General features: G+C 41.4%; 1 protein-coding gene across 1 annotated transcript in view; it reads right to left on the bottom strand.

Annotated features, from left to right (window-relative positions):
• Nucleotides 1-843: 843 nt before the first annotated feature.
• The window catches only part of KL (klotho), a 38,562-nt gene continuing 23,679 nt past the window's right edge, over nucleotides 844-15,726 (bottom strand). The window contains exons 2-5 of the mRNA XM_060129566.1: nucleotides 11,520-12,030; nucleotides 10,497-10,765; nucleotides 3,737-4,838; nucleotides 844-3,209 (exon numbers count right to left, since the gene is read on the bottom strand). Coding sequence (XP_059985549.1) covers nucleotides 2,872-3,209; nucleotides 3,737-4,838; nucleotides 10,497-10,765; nucleotides 11,520-12,030 — 2,220 coding nt within the window. The 3' untranslated portion in view covers nucleotides 844-2,871. The remainder of the gene's footprint in view (nucleotides 3,210-3,736; nucleotides 4,839-10,496; nucleotides 10,766-11,519; nucleotides 12,031-15,726) is intronic.

Here is a 15,726-nt window from a genome sequence, read left to right as displayed (position 1 = left end):
TAAAAAGAAATGTTTCCGAGGCATTAGTAGATTCTAATTACTATCTGTGGAAGTCCAAAAATAAAATGAAAAATATCCTTAAATGAATATGAAAAACCATCCTTCCAAACCAAAGCAAAATGAATGGGGCATAAGTGCATGACCCACCACACCTCTCCTCCCCCTCTCACTCCCCAACCCCACGTTCAAAGGAAGGAACCTGGAATGTAGAGCAAACAGAAATATGGCAGAAATTAGCCCAGAGGCCTTGGGGACCACGGCTTACCACTTAATGCCGCTGCACAGCTGGCCCCAAAAGGTATTGAGATGTAGGACTTCCAAGGGAATGGTCTCTATATTTTAAAACATATATGTAACATGGTGAAAAACTCAGAATTCATGGAAGTAAAGCATCAATGGAAGAAGTAATGCCCTGAGAAGCCAGTTAAGAAATGAGGATTCCATCCCCAATGGACCAGAAAGCCCTTCTAGCACCTTCTGCTGCCTCCGGGTTCCCAGCCTCATCTGAGCGGCGACCCGCCCACTCCCCCTTCCCGCTTGGGGTGAGCCACCGACCTCCCCCTAAGGTCTACGGGGGACTCAAAGTTAGCGTGATGCTCACCTGATAACTTTGCTGAATGATGCTGAAGTGTCATTTCTCATTGGTTCTTTGGCGCCTCCTGTCTCTTTCAGTGTCTGAAACTCCCTCTCAGCTCAACCATAGGGATTAGCTTGGAGCACCCTCCCCGCCCCTACCGTCTTCCAGCCTCGAACTTCACTCCTGCTTTCGGATCCCTTTCTTCACTCAGATCCCTTTCTTCACTCAGATCATATTCTAGGTGGTTTAATCAACCCAAAAGAACAAAATAATTAAGAAATTTATCTAGTTATTTGGTGATGTAAGAAAAAGTTTCAGGCAGATTTATTACAATTCTTTATCAAGGGACAGAACTGCTTCTCTCCACACTCAAGGAAATTAAATGCTGTAGCAAGAAAATTATTTTTAAATAAAATCCATTATTTAATGGTAATTAACAATAAGAAACTAGTCCAACAAATAGGAATCATTAAATAAGTTGTGATAAATTCATATAGTGGAATTACTCTACAGCTATCAAAAATCATGCCTTTGAAGACTGACAAAGGAAATGCACACAATGAAAATTAATAAAGACACATAACTATTTACAATATGATCTGACTCTATGTAAAATAAAATACATACACTATGTTAATAGTGGCTACCTCAAGGTGGTGAAATTACAGGTTATTCTTTTCTTTATATACAGTTTCTGTGTTTTTAAGTTTTTTACAATGAGCATATATTACTATTATAATCAGAAAAATATATACATAAAATAAACTATTATTCTCTAGTTTGCAATTTTAACAATAAGTCCAATTTTTAAGAGTACCACCAAAAGCTTATCTTTCATGGAAAAAAATCATACCACCTCTAAAGATGATACATGATACAGTACAGTTTTTTTTTTTATTCACTAGAACCCTGTGTCAGCAAGATTAGTTATGCCAGACATGATATTGATTTATCTTGCCTGATATAATTTTGGCTTATCTATAAAACAAACATTAGGATAATCCCCAACTCCAGTGCAACAGACTTCCCTGTCTGAAAATCAGCAAGACTTATTTAAGGGGCTTTAAAGGATAAGATCTAATTAGCCCTTTCTAAAAATCCATAGCATGTTTCTGTATAAAAGTTCGAAGCAAAACTCATTCAAAGCTAGCTCCACAGAAGTAGCAGCAAAAATATAAAATGGACCTCAGCAATTACAGAAACAAATCTTCCAGCGTTATTAGACCAAATGCTTTTGAACCTGCTAAGAATTTTTAAGACTCAATTCAAAGAAATTTTGGCATATTCTAAAGAACAGAAAGTGGAGTCACTCCTCATAAAATAAGTTATTATTTCGTTCTTATTCTCTCAGAAAAGGTCACCTCATTCATTCCAAGGTCTGCTCTAAATAAAAGAGTTTATAATAAAATTAATCACAATGTTGCTCATAACAAGTCCTTTTCCCTCCTTTCCTCCCCCTCCAGCCACTGCAGTATAATGCATTTCACAGTCGGTTTATGCTTCTTTAAGGGCCTAATATTGCATAATTCATGCATATTTTTCTGCACACATTTAGTGAAAGTCCATGTGTGCAGGCCCTCGACAGGGACACAAAGCACTCAAGGACCTGGGGTTTAGAGAGTGCCTCGAAATATAAAAAAATATATTTTATACTTACATAAAATATAAAGTTCTGTCATTTGTTCTGCTAAGCCTATCATTAACCAGATATGTAAATTAATATAACAGTATTTGATAGAAACACTGCTTTAAAAGGAACATTCCAGCCGAGGGCCCTTTGTCATCTGTTCTATATTCTGCCATCTTCTTTTTCAAGGGAAACTTGGCTCAGCAGAGACCATTAGGCATATCATGGCAGTTAAGATATGGTTACTTGGGACTTAACTTTTGATTCCAATACTTGCAATATGACTTCAAGATAAACACTGCATATAGCAATGGGCACAGACAAAAAATATTCTTAATTTTGTCATTCAATTTCTGTAAAAATGTTACAGAATGGTTCCCATTTCTCATGCTTTTGTTACAGAATGTGCTGCAGAAATGACAGCCCCTGTCAGTATTCTTTTTAACACCCCCCTGCCAAAAAGAACAAATCGAGGCACTATTCACATTATTCAATATTTTACAATCACTTATGCTCATTTCAAAAGCTCTGTCAAATGCTACAAAAAGGTCTTCTAGAAGTCAGATATATAAAATCTACAGTTTCACAACACTGAGAAGTACAAATGGTTAACAGCTGCTGTGTGTGTACAATTATTTCAAATAAATGAATGAGAAAAATATCAAGACTATTTGTAACTTCTTCTGCCTCTCTTAGAGTAGTAAAAAATAAGAGAAAGAGAAATAATAAAAGCAAAAAATAGAAAAGCTATGAAAGCCAGTAAAGACTTCCGGGTATGAAAAAAGCTGCACTCTGTACACAGGGTGAATTCTTCTGGACAAAATCTTCCCAGGGTTTTGGGACCTGGGAAGCCATTGTTGTCAATAATTTTCCTGTAATGTTTCATGGATGGTTTGGGCTCAAACTGATTTGCAGCATAACGATACAGGCCAAACTTCGGAGCTGTGTGATCATTAAATGAATAAGCAAAGTATCCACAAAGATTGATACCATCCAATACATAGGCTAGAAAAACAAAAGGACAGGAGAAAAGTTATGAAAACATTTTGCACACAACACTTTGCTTTTACATAGCCCTGGCATATCAGCAAAAATGTCAATACCATTTAATAAAGCTTCAGATTTAATTAGATTTAATCAGAAAAGCCTTCTTGTATCCGAAGACAAAGAGGTAAATACATTTAACATAGTAGGTTTTACATAATTAAGCCTACTAGGATGCACTTGGGTTAAATCTTTAAGTACGTGAAGCAGTCAAGACTGCTGTGAAGCCATCTTATATGGAGGACAAGATAGTCCAGGGTTTATTCCACCCAGAGTAGGTGGGAGGGATATTCCATCTTCCTCTTTTAGCCAAACTCCTTTATCCCTGGGGAAAATACTAGCTAGCACTTGCACTTTTTCAGTGTGTCAAGGAATAGATAGCACTTTCTCTGCAGGTGATAGTGTGTGTATGTTTGAGAGTTTCTATCAGGTATCAGGCTCTCAGGTGACTTAACCCTCAAGAGACCGCTGTTTCGGGGGCTCCTTACCTTTCAGAGCTTCGTTTATGTAATTCTTCATGTAATACACCCTCAGATTGTCTTCGGCTGCGTGCGGATCATCGTCGATGCCGTTGGAGATTATATACATGGGGAGGTCTCCGTACTTGGACTTCAGCCAATTCAGTACCTTGCGTAACCCCCAGGGCACCACGGCCACCTGACTTGGGGAGTTGAGCCAGGTGATGTCAGTCATTTCTTGCACCGCCAGGTAATCATTATATTTTACTGGATCTTCTTTTTCCCAGTCTACAAGGATGGTGGTGTAATGGCTTAAAGCCAAAAAGTCAAAGGAACCCCGGATTAGCTTTTTTTCCTCGTCAGTGAAATAAGGCAGGAGGAAATTGTTCCTCTGGTTCAGCCAGTCCCTCATCACGCGTGGATAATCCCCGGAGCCGAAAATGGGCTCGGCCAGCCAGCCAATGTCAAATTGCAAAACCCGCTCGGCCACTTCTTGGTCTTTTGGGGAGAGAGGGCAGGCTGGTTCTATCCAATCCGCCTGCAGGGCTATGGATATTCTACCCTTCTGAGAGCGCCTAAACTTCTCATCGTACACGCGCCAGGCCAACGCGTGGGCCTTCAGGAGGTGGTGCCCCGCGATATACGTCATGTTCCGCGTGGACGGCTCGTTCATCGTGATCCAGAACTTGACGTGGTGGCCGAGGTCTCGAAAGCACAGGCTGGCGTACTCTGCAAAAGCCAGGGCGGTATGAGGGTTCTCCCAGGCGCCGTGCCGGGCCAGGGGTGGCGGCAGCCCCTGGTGCGGGGCCGCGGGGCGCCACAGGGCCACCACCGGCGTGATGTTGGCGCGCACGAGCTCGCTGGCCATGCAGCGATAGTAGCGCAGGACCGTGCGGTTGACCTGGGACTGGTTCCCCAGCGGCAGGATCAGCGCCCAGTCCAGGGAAAAGTGGAAATGCGACACGTGCATTTCCCGGAGTAAGGCGATCTGGGGCCGGATGGCGGCGAAGTCAACGCAGTAGGATTTCCTCTTCTTGGTCACAACCCCGTCCACCTTAATAAGCCTTTTACTGTGGTGGATATCCCACAGGTAAACGTTGGGGTCGGTAAACTGAGACAGAGTGGTGTCCACCTGGCAGGAGGAGAGTAACCGTTAGCCTCACCTGGACGGTCCTGGAAAGTCATTCAATGCAGTTTTTTTGACAAAACCAGCCAGCGAAATAGGTAAAAACAGAAACCTTTCTAGCTGAATTTTTAAACTATTTTTTCATAATGAGAAAGTTCTTGGAGAAGAAAATATTTCCCTTTGATGGGTGCACATTTGTTTTTCCCATAGTTCTCTGTAACTCTGGAACTGTTACTTTAATGTTAAAAAAAATGTGAATTTTTGGGGTCACTTCAGATGACAAACATTAATAATCCTCACACACCTCTGGTCTGCGTTAAGCAAGCAGAATATTTTGGACGTTTTTCTTTTAGTGTAAGAAATCACTAATGATACGAGGCTTTCAAATTTAAAAAAAACTAGACAAAAAAATGATAAAGCTTAAAACCTGAGAGTCAGAAAATGAAACGATATTTAAGATTAAATTGCGCTTCTTAAAATCACGTTCTAAATGGAGGTTTGCTCTAGGTGAAGGACGTGGAAAATAAGCATAACGGTTGCCTTTTATTGGCATTAGAGTCCATAACAGAATTTAGCAAACTCATTCTGACTGATGGTAGAAAGTGATAGAGAATGTAGAAAACAATTCTGTCATCCACCCATAATGGGATATTTTAACATAGCTTTTTAAAAATTTCTAAATTATTTTTCTGTGACGATCATGACAATAATGGTTCTCAATCTCTGATTTACAAGCCTTCAAAATGAAAACATGTATTTAGGAAAGTGGACAAATTGCAAAATCAAAATCACAAAATCCTTCCTCCACATGCCAACCATGGCAGGAATGGAAACTGAAAGTTCATCTCAAGGACCCGCCACCAAAGCCAGTTTTCTCCTCAGAAATAATCCTGTTAGAATTGGTTCCTCAGTTTGACCCTCTATATAAAAGCTGGGGTCAAACTCTGGTTTTGAATCTCTAGCAGAGGTTTCCTTGCATTTTTCAGGCCTGTTGCAAATGAGCTTCTGTTTCTCTAGAGGGGTCAGTGCTGTGCTTATAAAGGAAAGTAATAAAATACAGTGTGTCAGAGGGAAAGTGCTTTTTCTGGAGAATTGTCCCTTGTAGATCACCCACACATGCATTTCCTCTAATGCTGTGGGAATGCTGTCAGAAGTATTTTTCCACTGTGATGCACCCACAAATCATGTTTCCTCAGCTTTGCAAGAGAAAATATTTGTATACTCTTTGGAAGTGAAAGTGTTCATAGCTTGAAGGAATTATTTGGATTATTTTTACAGAGCTCTGAGTTGACAAAATTCGTAACTTTTCTACCATAATTGTTCCAGAACAACAGCTTTTATTCAGTCCATCTGAAAACAAACATGAGAGACTAGGGTATAATTTCTATTTATACCCTATTTCTTAAAAATACAGGACATTTATAAATGGGTGTTTAGGCAACATTCTATATAATCTCCACTGATGTATTGACTTATTTCTTAATAAAAAAAAAAGAAAAAATAAAGTTGGACCTTTCAGAAGGTTATAATATAGGTATTCAGTATATTACGGAAGAAATGTTTCCCTAACAGTGGCCAATGTTAAAAAAGCTCTACGTCCCCAGTACATAGCAGCTTTTGTATTTATGAGCTATAAGCATTAGTGGTTATGGGGAAAACAAACCTCTTGGCTGGCAAATTAGGCCCAAGGACAGTGACAATCCATGTGAACAAGCCTAAGATCAGACTTCAGACAGGTGGTGTTAATGAGATGTTATTTTTAAAGCTTTTCAGGTGAAATGCATGCCTCATTCATACTGGGAGTTTGAAACACTAGCCAGGAGTGAAAAGATAAATTTCAATGGTTTGAGATTCACTTATATGTAGAGAATGGACTTGAGGACACGGGGAGGGGGAAGGGTAAGGTGGGACGAAGTGAGAGAGTGGCATGGACATATATACACTACCAAACGTAAAATAGATAGCTAGTGGGAAGCAGCCGCATAGCACAGGGAGATCAGCTCGGTGCTTTGTGACCACCTAGAGGGGTGGGATAGGGAGGGAGGGAGGGAGACACAAGAGGGAGGAGATATGGGAACATATGTATATGTATAGCTGATTCACTTTGTTATAAAGCAGAAACTAACACACCACTGTAAAGCAATTATACTCCAATAAAGATGTTTAAAAAAAAAAAGTATTGCCAGCTAAAAACACCATGATGGGTCTTGCTGTTTTTCTTACCAGCCTGTGTATTTGAACGGAGGTAGGCACCTAAGTGTATTTGTCTCACTATTCCCTGGTCTGAGCATAGTGGTAGGTACTTAATAAATATCGATTGAACGACAAAAAAATAAAATAAAATAAAAATGAAATTCACTTCTAATGCATTAAAAGTATAGAGACCTGCTTGTAAATTAAAACTTACCCATACACTCATCAGAACTGTCCTAACAAAAAACTTGTTTTTACTTTGTCAGGTAGGAAGTTATTAGCTTGGGAAGAGAGCCGCCACAGTAGTACAAACGCTCCAGGTGAAAAGCAGAAAGAATAAAAGAGCAGTTGCAGCCTTTTCCCACTAGAGAGCTCCTAGAGGAGCTGCGGTCCGCAGAGGGTCTGTGTCTGGCTGGGTCAGCAGGGAGCGGGCCAGGTGGCTCGGCTAGGTGAAGGTAGCAGGGGCCCTGAGCTGTGCAGCCCGAGGGCAAAGCTCCAGGGCTGATGGGTGGCTGGCATTAAATCAAAGTCTAAACAACTGCCTCTAGGGAGCAGAAAAAGGAATTCTCTCCCTATCTCCCTACCTCTTCGCCGCCTGCCGTACTTGTCGCCTCTGATCAGAGTTCTTCTTCTCTCTGGAAGAAGTAAGATGTACTCTTAAAACATTCTCACCACTGACCAGTTCCCAAGGCAGACACAGTCCCTGGATGGGAACAAAGCAGGAGTGAAAGGGCTCCCCACAAATGTCCCCACTGCTCCCTGAGTTCATACCATCTGCACAGAAACGCTGGCGGAGCCTTCTCTCCTCAAAAGACAAAGCTGGGAATTACCAGCCCTGGCTGGGCTGCTGTCAGAGATGGGACAGAGCACGAGCCCTCAGTGACTAGGGTCCCAGGGCCCAGCAAGAAGGAGGGCTCAGAAGAAGGTCAAGAGGTAGAAAAAGGACCAGGGACCAACCAGGATGCACTAGGAAGTGGTCTTCCCCGCTTCCTTCCTTCCTCCTTCCCTCCTCCATCACTAGCACCACCTCTGCCGCTTCAGATCCTACTCGAACCCCCACTGTGGATCCCACTGCAGGAGAAATTAGGATGGGGAGGTTCCAAATAGCAGTGGGCTGAGGGAGAAGGGGAGATGGAGGAGGGAGGAAAACCCGGAGCCAGGAAGACAAGCTACTGGGCTCAGATATCCTTGCAAACACAGCGTTCCTTGGATGCCTTTTTTTTTTTTAACATCTTTATTGGAGTATAATTGCTTTACAATGGTGTGTTAGTTTCTGCTGTATCACAAAGTGAATCAGCTATACATACACATATATCCCCATATCCCCTCCCTCTTGCGTCTCCCTCCCACCCTCCCTATCCCACCCCTCTAGGTGGTCACAAAGCACCGAGCTGATCTCCCTGTGCTATGCGGCTGCTTCGCATTAGCTATCTATTTTACGTTTGGTAGTGTATATATGTCCATGCCACTCTCTCACTTCGTCCCAGCTTACCCTTCCCACTCCCTGTGTCCTCATTGGATGCCTTTTAAATGTAAGGAAGGGACTGAAGTTGAGACTGTCCCTAAAACTAACTGGAGGTCTGAATAAGATGTAAGAATAATACAACTCGGCAAAAAAAGTATTAAGGATGGTGTTGATTTAAAAAAAAATTTTTCTTAATTATTTATTTATTTGGTTGCATGGGATCTTAGTTGTGGCAGGTGAACTCTTAGTTGCGGCATGCATGTGGGATCTAGTTCCCTGAACAGGGATCGAACCTGGGCCCCCTGAATTGGGAGCATGGAGTCTTAACCACTGCACCACCAGGTGTTGATTTATTCTCCCATAAATCAAAGATTTCAATTTGATATTTACCAAAACAACAGCAACCCATTTCAACTAGAAGGCCTTCCCTCAGATCCAAGCGTTCTTCCAAACACCTCTTTCGAACTGAAAGGTAACAGAATATGCCGTCCCCAAATATGACTGTAGAAGTTCAGGGCATGCCACCTCAAAAATGCCCCTTCAGTAAATTGATTATTTTGAGCTGCAGGTACTTGAAAAATAGCAAATGCAAGGGAAAGGCTTTCTCTGAACTCCTCTTATCTGCCTAGAGACAGATCCTCCAAAAGGAACTCAAAAGGATTGTCATAAATCCCTTTGTGGGAGTTTCACCAAGCACGGAAGATTTATCACAGGAGAGGATATTCAAAGCCAACATCACATGCAGGCAAACTTTGTCACAAACTATCATAGCTCCCATCTATTCTTTTAAGGGCCCATTCATCTTTCCTAAAAAGCATTTACTTTTCCCCTTTTCCTATTAAGATGGTATTTAAGCCTGAACTCTAAGCCACCTTGGGGAGTTACTCATTTTTCTCAGAGCGTCTCCCATGTATACATGAGGTAAACATACTAATAAACTTCTGTTTGTTCTTCTCATGTTAATCTATCTCTTATTACAGGGGTCTCAGTTAAGAACTCAGAAGGGTAGAGGAAAAGTTATTTTTCCTCCCCAGCAGAACCAGTGAATTGGCTAGAAGCACCCAACATGCTAAACCCTTTGCTTGTCTGTGGATACCAAACTTTGTCTCCGTCTTGGTCTCTATTTTCACACACAGACTCCGTTCAGCAACACCTTCACTCCCTCCCCACCCTGCTCACTTACCACCATGCTCTGTTCACACTGTCAAACTATTTGCGACCCATCATTTTCCCTCAATAGACTCCTTTGAAAGCAGGGGTCGTATCTTACTCATCTTAGTGTGTACTCCCCTCAACCAGGTCCCCTCCCCCCAGCAATTAACACAGGGCTTTGTACACACTAAGCATCCAAAAAGTGCTCGCTAAAGTATTCAATCAAACTCTAGAAAACAGATTCTTTTAAAGTTGGAAAAATTAAAAATAATATTGAGGGCTAACTACACAGCAGATGCTCAATAAATATTGGTTGACCATTTTGAAGAACTTCATTACCACTGCAATTCAAAAACTGTTGCTAGAAATGGCATTCCGATCAGTGAATCACAGAGCAAGGGTTTTTCTTTCTGGAGGTATTTCCACAAGCTTGGGGGTTCCACAGTTATGCCTCAGGAGGGCTCTGCCTAATGCTCCTGCTTCAATCTCAGCAGCTCCACCAAGATCTCAGATAATGTGGAGTTCTGTTTTATATCTTGTTTATGGAAGAACAACTACTTTAAAAGAGGTTGAAAACCATGGTATTAAAAGAGACTGTTTTATCTTTCACTATCCTATCAGATCTTAAAGATGGATATATTTTTAATCTGTTCCCCTTGGAGCTGATTTAAAGTGCAAGATGAAGCTAGGAAGATTTTTGGAGAGAAGAGTGCAGCGTGCCTTTAACGTGCTCACTAAGGAACCATGTTTGGCCTGAGGAATGGACAATGTGCCATGACAACCTAATAAGGAAGTACTACTTACTAGTGATAGGGCTTGGTGAGACTGCGGATTGGTTTTGTCAGCTGACTTACTTGAATGTAGTTGTCAACAATTCCCCAAGCAAAGTCACAGGGAAATGTCCCTTCTAGGGGTTGATTTTCAGGTAAAGGAGGGAAGCCATTTTTCTCTATCAGCTTCTGGTAGAACAAGGCTGAAGACTTCGGCAACAACTTCTTATCCTGGCTTAGAAAGTCGACGTAGAAGAGTCCACGTCTGATGCTGTAGCCTCTGTGCCACTCGAAGCCATCCATGAGGGACCACGCGGTGTACCCGATGACATCCACCCCGTCCAGCCTGATGGCTGCAAAGGAAAGAGGACAAGAGCAACATGACCCTGTGATGGGCACTCGTCTCATGATTCAAGAGCATTTGAGGATTTTACTACTTCAGTAAGTATAATGCTTATTGTTTGGTAAACTGATGACCCTTCTCACTGATGAAAGGCTCTAAGAGAACCTAGATAACTCTACAAATATTACTAAATGTCTTCACAAATAGGCTTATCTCCAATATGTTTTTATCTGAATTTCCCTTATTTCTAGTGGGTGCTCTTTGGGCCAAGATATCTTGTTCTACTTTCTATCCTAAGCACCTATCTTTGTGCCTGATGCAGTAAATGAATTAAGTCTTCAAAGGCATGGACTACTTACTCTTTTCTTCAAAAAATATTGATATTCCTTTTTTTCTTTAATAAAAGGTGTTTTATTCAGTACAAGCAATCTGAACTGAAAAATGTGTACAGAGATCTAGATATCTTGGGATTTACTTAATCTTTAATATAATCTAAAAAATCTAGAGTAGTAACTCTGAAAGTCTAGTAATTTTAAACATTATAACCCAGTTTCTCATTTATGAAACAAGTTTAAAAAATTAATTCAAGTTCCTCAAGGTCCCAAATGAGAAAGGTGTTACATAAATGCATTCCTACTATTGCCAAAATGAATTTCTACATTCTGATTAAAAACTATAAATTCACACAGTTTATTAAGATCATCTTAAAGATTGTTTTTCCAGTGGATTCTGGCAGAAAATGAGGATTTTATCCACAATCCTACCTTTTAAGGTTTCCATTATGAATTTTTTGAGGTAATACATATATTTGGCATCATCTCTCTTGGTGGTCCCTGAAACAAACCAGCCATTTTCCACAATAAATATTTGAGGGTGGTTATACTCAAGGTCAATCCAGGAAAGGAGTTGCCTCAGGCTGGGAGATTCCAACTGACGGAACTTCATCTGAGGGTCCAACAGTTGAAAACTCAAGGTTGGTCCAAAGGAAAGAGCAAAAAAGTCGGCTGTTCCCTTGATGAACTTTTTCTCAGATTCAGTAAAATCAGGCAGAAGAGATGAAAGGTTATTCTTCATGCTCTCAGGATAGTCCCCATCAATAAATACGGGTTTGGCAAACCAGCCTAGGACAAAGTCAAGAGATTTCTGACATTCTTTGATGCTATGTTCAGTCATCCTTCGAGGACTGATCCAGTGGGAGCTCAGGGCAATGGACACCTGGCCTCCCTGAGTGGGGCGGAAAGAAGTATTGTAGAGATGCCAGATCTTGGCATGAGCCTATAAAGAGAAAAACCACGGTGAATTTATCTCTGATTGTGAGCAGAAATACAACATGTATTTGAATCCCCATTTCTAGTTGTATCTGTTTCTCATCAAGTCTAACCTAATGACTAACCCCACAATGTAAAAGTCACCTGGAACCAATAAATAATTCCAGAGGTAAGTCAGCCCACAGTGAGCTGCAACCATAACTGGAATCATTTCCATTGTTTTTCAGCAGCCAGTGGAAAAATGTGAATTTCTTGTGTTGAATATGTAGTTATTATTCATACTTTGAAAAGTTAATGAAATAAGAATTTGTTATAATATCTTACTACTTAAATGACTTTGGATTATGTAGTTTTTAATTAATAGCCTTCGCGAAAAGAGTCAATCCCGCATCTGTGATTACACCAGGAATTTCTAAATAGGATTATATTTTTTTATCCTAAGAGACCGGGAGTTTTCAAGTCGACTTAAATTGTTGGAGTCAATTTAATATTTTGTATTCATGTCTCATAACAAAAATTCTAACACATGTTCTCACAATCTTTGTTCTTCTCTAAGAAGAATCAGCGCGGTAAAGAACCAACTCCGACATCTAATCTTGGCCCACCACCCAGTACTCTGGGACATGGCTGGCTTCCTGCCGACCCCCGCAGGGTACAAGATACAAGCCAAGAGCAAAAACACCTAAATGCAGCTTTGAAGAGATCAGATGTCCACAGTGAATCAGCAACTCAGCTGGGTGTTTCCTACAGCAATGAAATGGGCTTTGCTTCCATTAAATCAACTTCAGACTCCCATAAAATCTTGCTGACTTCTGATATCTTATTTTCATTTGTCTCCTTTCTATTTACAAAGAATAGTGTTTTTTTCCTCCCTTACTTGAATTAGGTTTTTCTTTACTTTTGAATTCCTGATTTACTCCCCCTGTTTTTCTCCAAATGCAAGAGCTGTTTATCAGCCTTTTGCTCTCCTAATATATTCTCTTGGAAAATTCCATTCTCTGTTTGACTCACATTCTCCCAATGATCATGCCAGTTTTCATTCCACTCCCTGGGCCTGAAGAAGCTCTTGCACTCATATGCCAAACTTCCTCTTCCTTGTTCCTTAATATTCTGCTCTCAGTTCATTTCAGTGCAGGTGTCCAAGAATGGCCTCATCACCATTCTTATGAGTTCAGCCAGATATTTCAGTGGAATCAAATAGTGCATGTCTTTCATTTTTAGTTTCTTAGTAAACATCTACTAGGTTTCATTTCACGGAATGTGTTTTTTCATGACCTAAAGCAGCTATCTATATGCTAGGAAGGAAATGGAGAATACAATATTGATCATAAGAATAGTGGCCTTTGCCCATGTGATTCAAGAAACTGAGGCTTGATTGTGCTATGCTGCTGGATTTGTGATGTACCCCACCCTTCTCTATCTTCCTCACCTTCACCACCCTATCTCTCCCTTCCCCACTGACAAGAAATCTCACCAGTTAACAGTTAAACAGAAAAGAAAAGGGGAAATCCACGCTGTAGCACTCACGATGTTAGCCTAGAGGACTTCGCTAATTTGGCTGATTTGAAGCCCGTGGATAGTCATGGCCTAACCCTAACAGACATACCTCTACAGGACAAGCACTAAGAGGGGGGAGTCAGGAGGCCAGGGAGAAGTGGCAGCAACCAAGAACTTCCTGATATGGGTCAGTTTTGCAGGTAGCTGAAGTCAGAGCCATACAGTAGAACTGTCTACAATCACAGACCACTCTTCTAACCTTGAGTACTTTGACATGGCTCAGAGGAGGTCTGGCAAGGAAACGAATGACCCTGGCTATAGGGAAGTGCACACGTGGCGTTTGATATCAGATAAAATTCCTGCTCCATCACTTTTTTGTGTGCCTTTGACCACATAACTTAACCAGGGCAGGTAAAACTAACTTTCCTCTGTCTCTCACAGGGCTGTAATAAGGATTAAATGAGATACTTTACATAAAACACCTAACAGAGTTTCCACATGGTAGGGTCTCCATGAATGCTTATTCCTTCTCTCCCTAAAGGATCAACAGAACAAAAAGAAAAACACAGCAGGTAAAGGAAACGCCACCTGCTGAGGAATTCAGCCCATAGCATCGCTGTGATATAGTGATACGACCTGGAGTTTGGATTAGAAGAATCTCAAGTTTGGATACCAAATCCTCTGTTACCAGTGTGAGCCTCAGGTACTTCTTTGAACAAATGGGAATAGCATCTATTCTCCTTCAGGGACATTGCAAGGATTAAATATGATATAAGTGAAAGTGTTTTTCAAGTGGTCAATTATTTTAGAGAAGTACAGTATAAATTTGTAGCACTGGAAAGTGTGATGATTAGTTTTATGTGTCGACTGACTGGACTGAGGGACCCCCCACATGGCAGGTAAAGCATCTGTCAAGAGTTTAACCAGCTACTTCATGGTATTCTGCCTTGGCATCCATTTTGTTTAACTGTGTGTCCTACAGGGAACTTAAACTGACACTAGCCCCTCATGCAAGCGCATGCCCTGCCTAGATAGCAGCCCACAATCACAAACAAGTGTAAGTTCCTGAGATGACCTCCCCAGTAGCCCCTGTGATCAACAGGTCTCCCATGCCTCGCAGACTGTATATGCCTTATGCACCCCTTACAAAAGACCCCTGTGGGGCTTACCAAAACCCCTCTTTTGGTTTGATTTGACCAATCTGGCCCAGGAACCCCAAAGCACTCACACACGGACCCTATTAAAGGCATGAGTCCAGGGTTCTGTCTCTCTCCCTCTCTCTGTGCTCTGCCTTAACCACCCCATGTGGTCCCTTAAGGCATGCTACGTACTTCCTCCAGGACCTGTGAGTGACAGACTTCTCTGCTTCAATTTCTCTTTTGTAAAATAAGGACATCACAAGAAGAAAAAAAAAAGCTACAGACCAATAGCCCTTATGGGTATAGATACAAAAAAACTCCACAAAATACTGACAGAACAATTCCAGCAGCATACTAAAAGGAGTATATACCATGATCAAGTAGGATTTATCCCAGGAATGCAAGGATGGTTCAACATATGAAAATCAATCAATGCAATACATCGCATTAATGGAATGAAGAAGGGGAAACCCCATACGATCATCTCAGTGAATGCAGAAACGGCATCTGACAAAATCCAAATGTATTTCATGACAAAAACACTAAAAAAAACAGGAATAAAAGGGAACTACTGTGATGTGATAGGGGCATTTCTGAAAAACCCACAGTTAGCATCATGCTCAACTGGTGAAAGACTTTCCTAAGATCAGGATCAAGACAGAAACAGTGCATTGCAAGTTCTAACCAGAGTAATTAGGCAAGGGGGAGAAAAAGGAAAGAAGTCGGAAAGTAGTAAAACTATCTCTATTCACCAATGACGTGATTCTACATAATTCTTTTGTGCTAAAGAATTCACACACACAAAAAAATTATTAGAGCTAATAAGTGAGTTCAGCAAATTGTAGGATATGATATCAACATTCAAAAATCAGTTGTATTGGGCTTCCCTGGTGGCGCAGTGGTTGAGAGTCCGCCTGCCAATGCAGGGGACACAGGTTCGTGCCCCGGTCTGGGAAGATCCCACGTGCCGCAGAGCGGCTAGGCCCGTGAACCATGGCCGCTGGGCCTGCGCGTCTGGAGCCTGTGCTCCGCAACGGGAGAGGCCACAACAGTGAGAGGCCCGCGTA

The sequence above is a fragment of the Lagenorhynchus albirostris genome, chromosome 18 (assembly GCF_949774975.1).
Source record: "Lagenorhynchus albirostris chromosome 18, mLagAlb1.1, whole genome shotgun sequence".
In the NCBI taxonomy this organism is placed as follows: Eukaryota; Metazoa; Chordata; class Mammalia; order Artiodactyla; family Delphinidae; genus Lagenorhynchus; species Lagenorhynchus albirostris.
The sequence above is the reverse complement of the archived record's forward strand: the minus strand, read 5'-3'. Positions and strand labels throughout refer to the sequence as shown.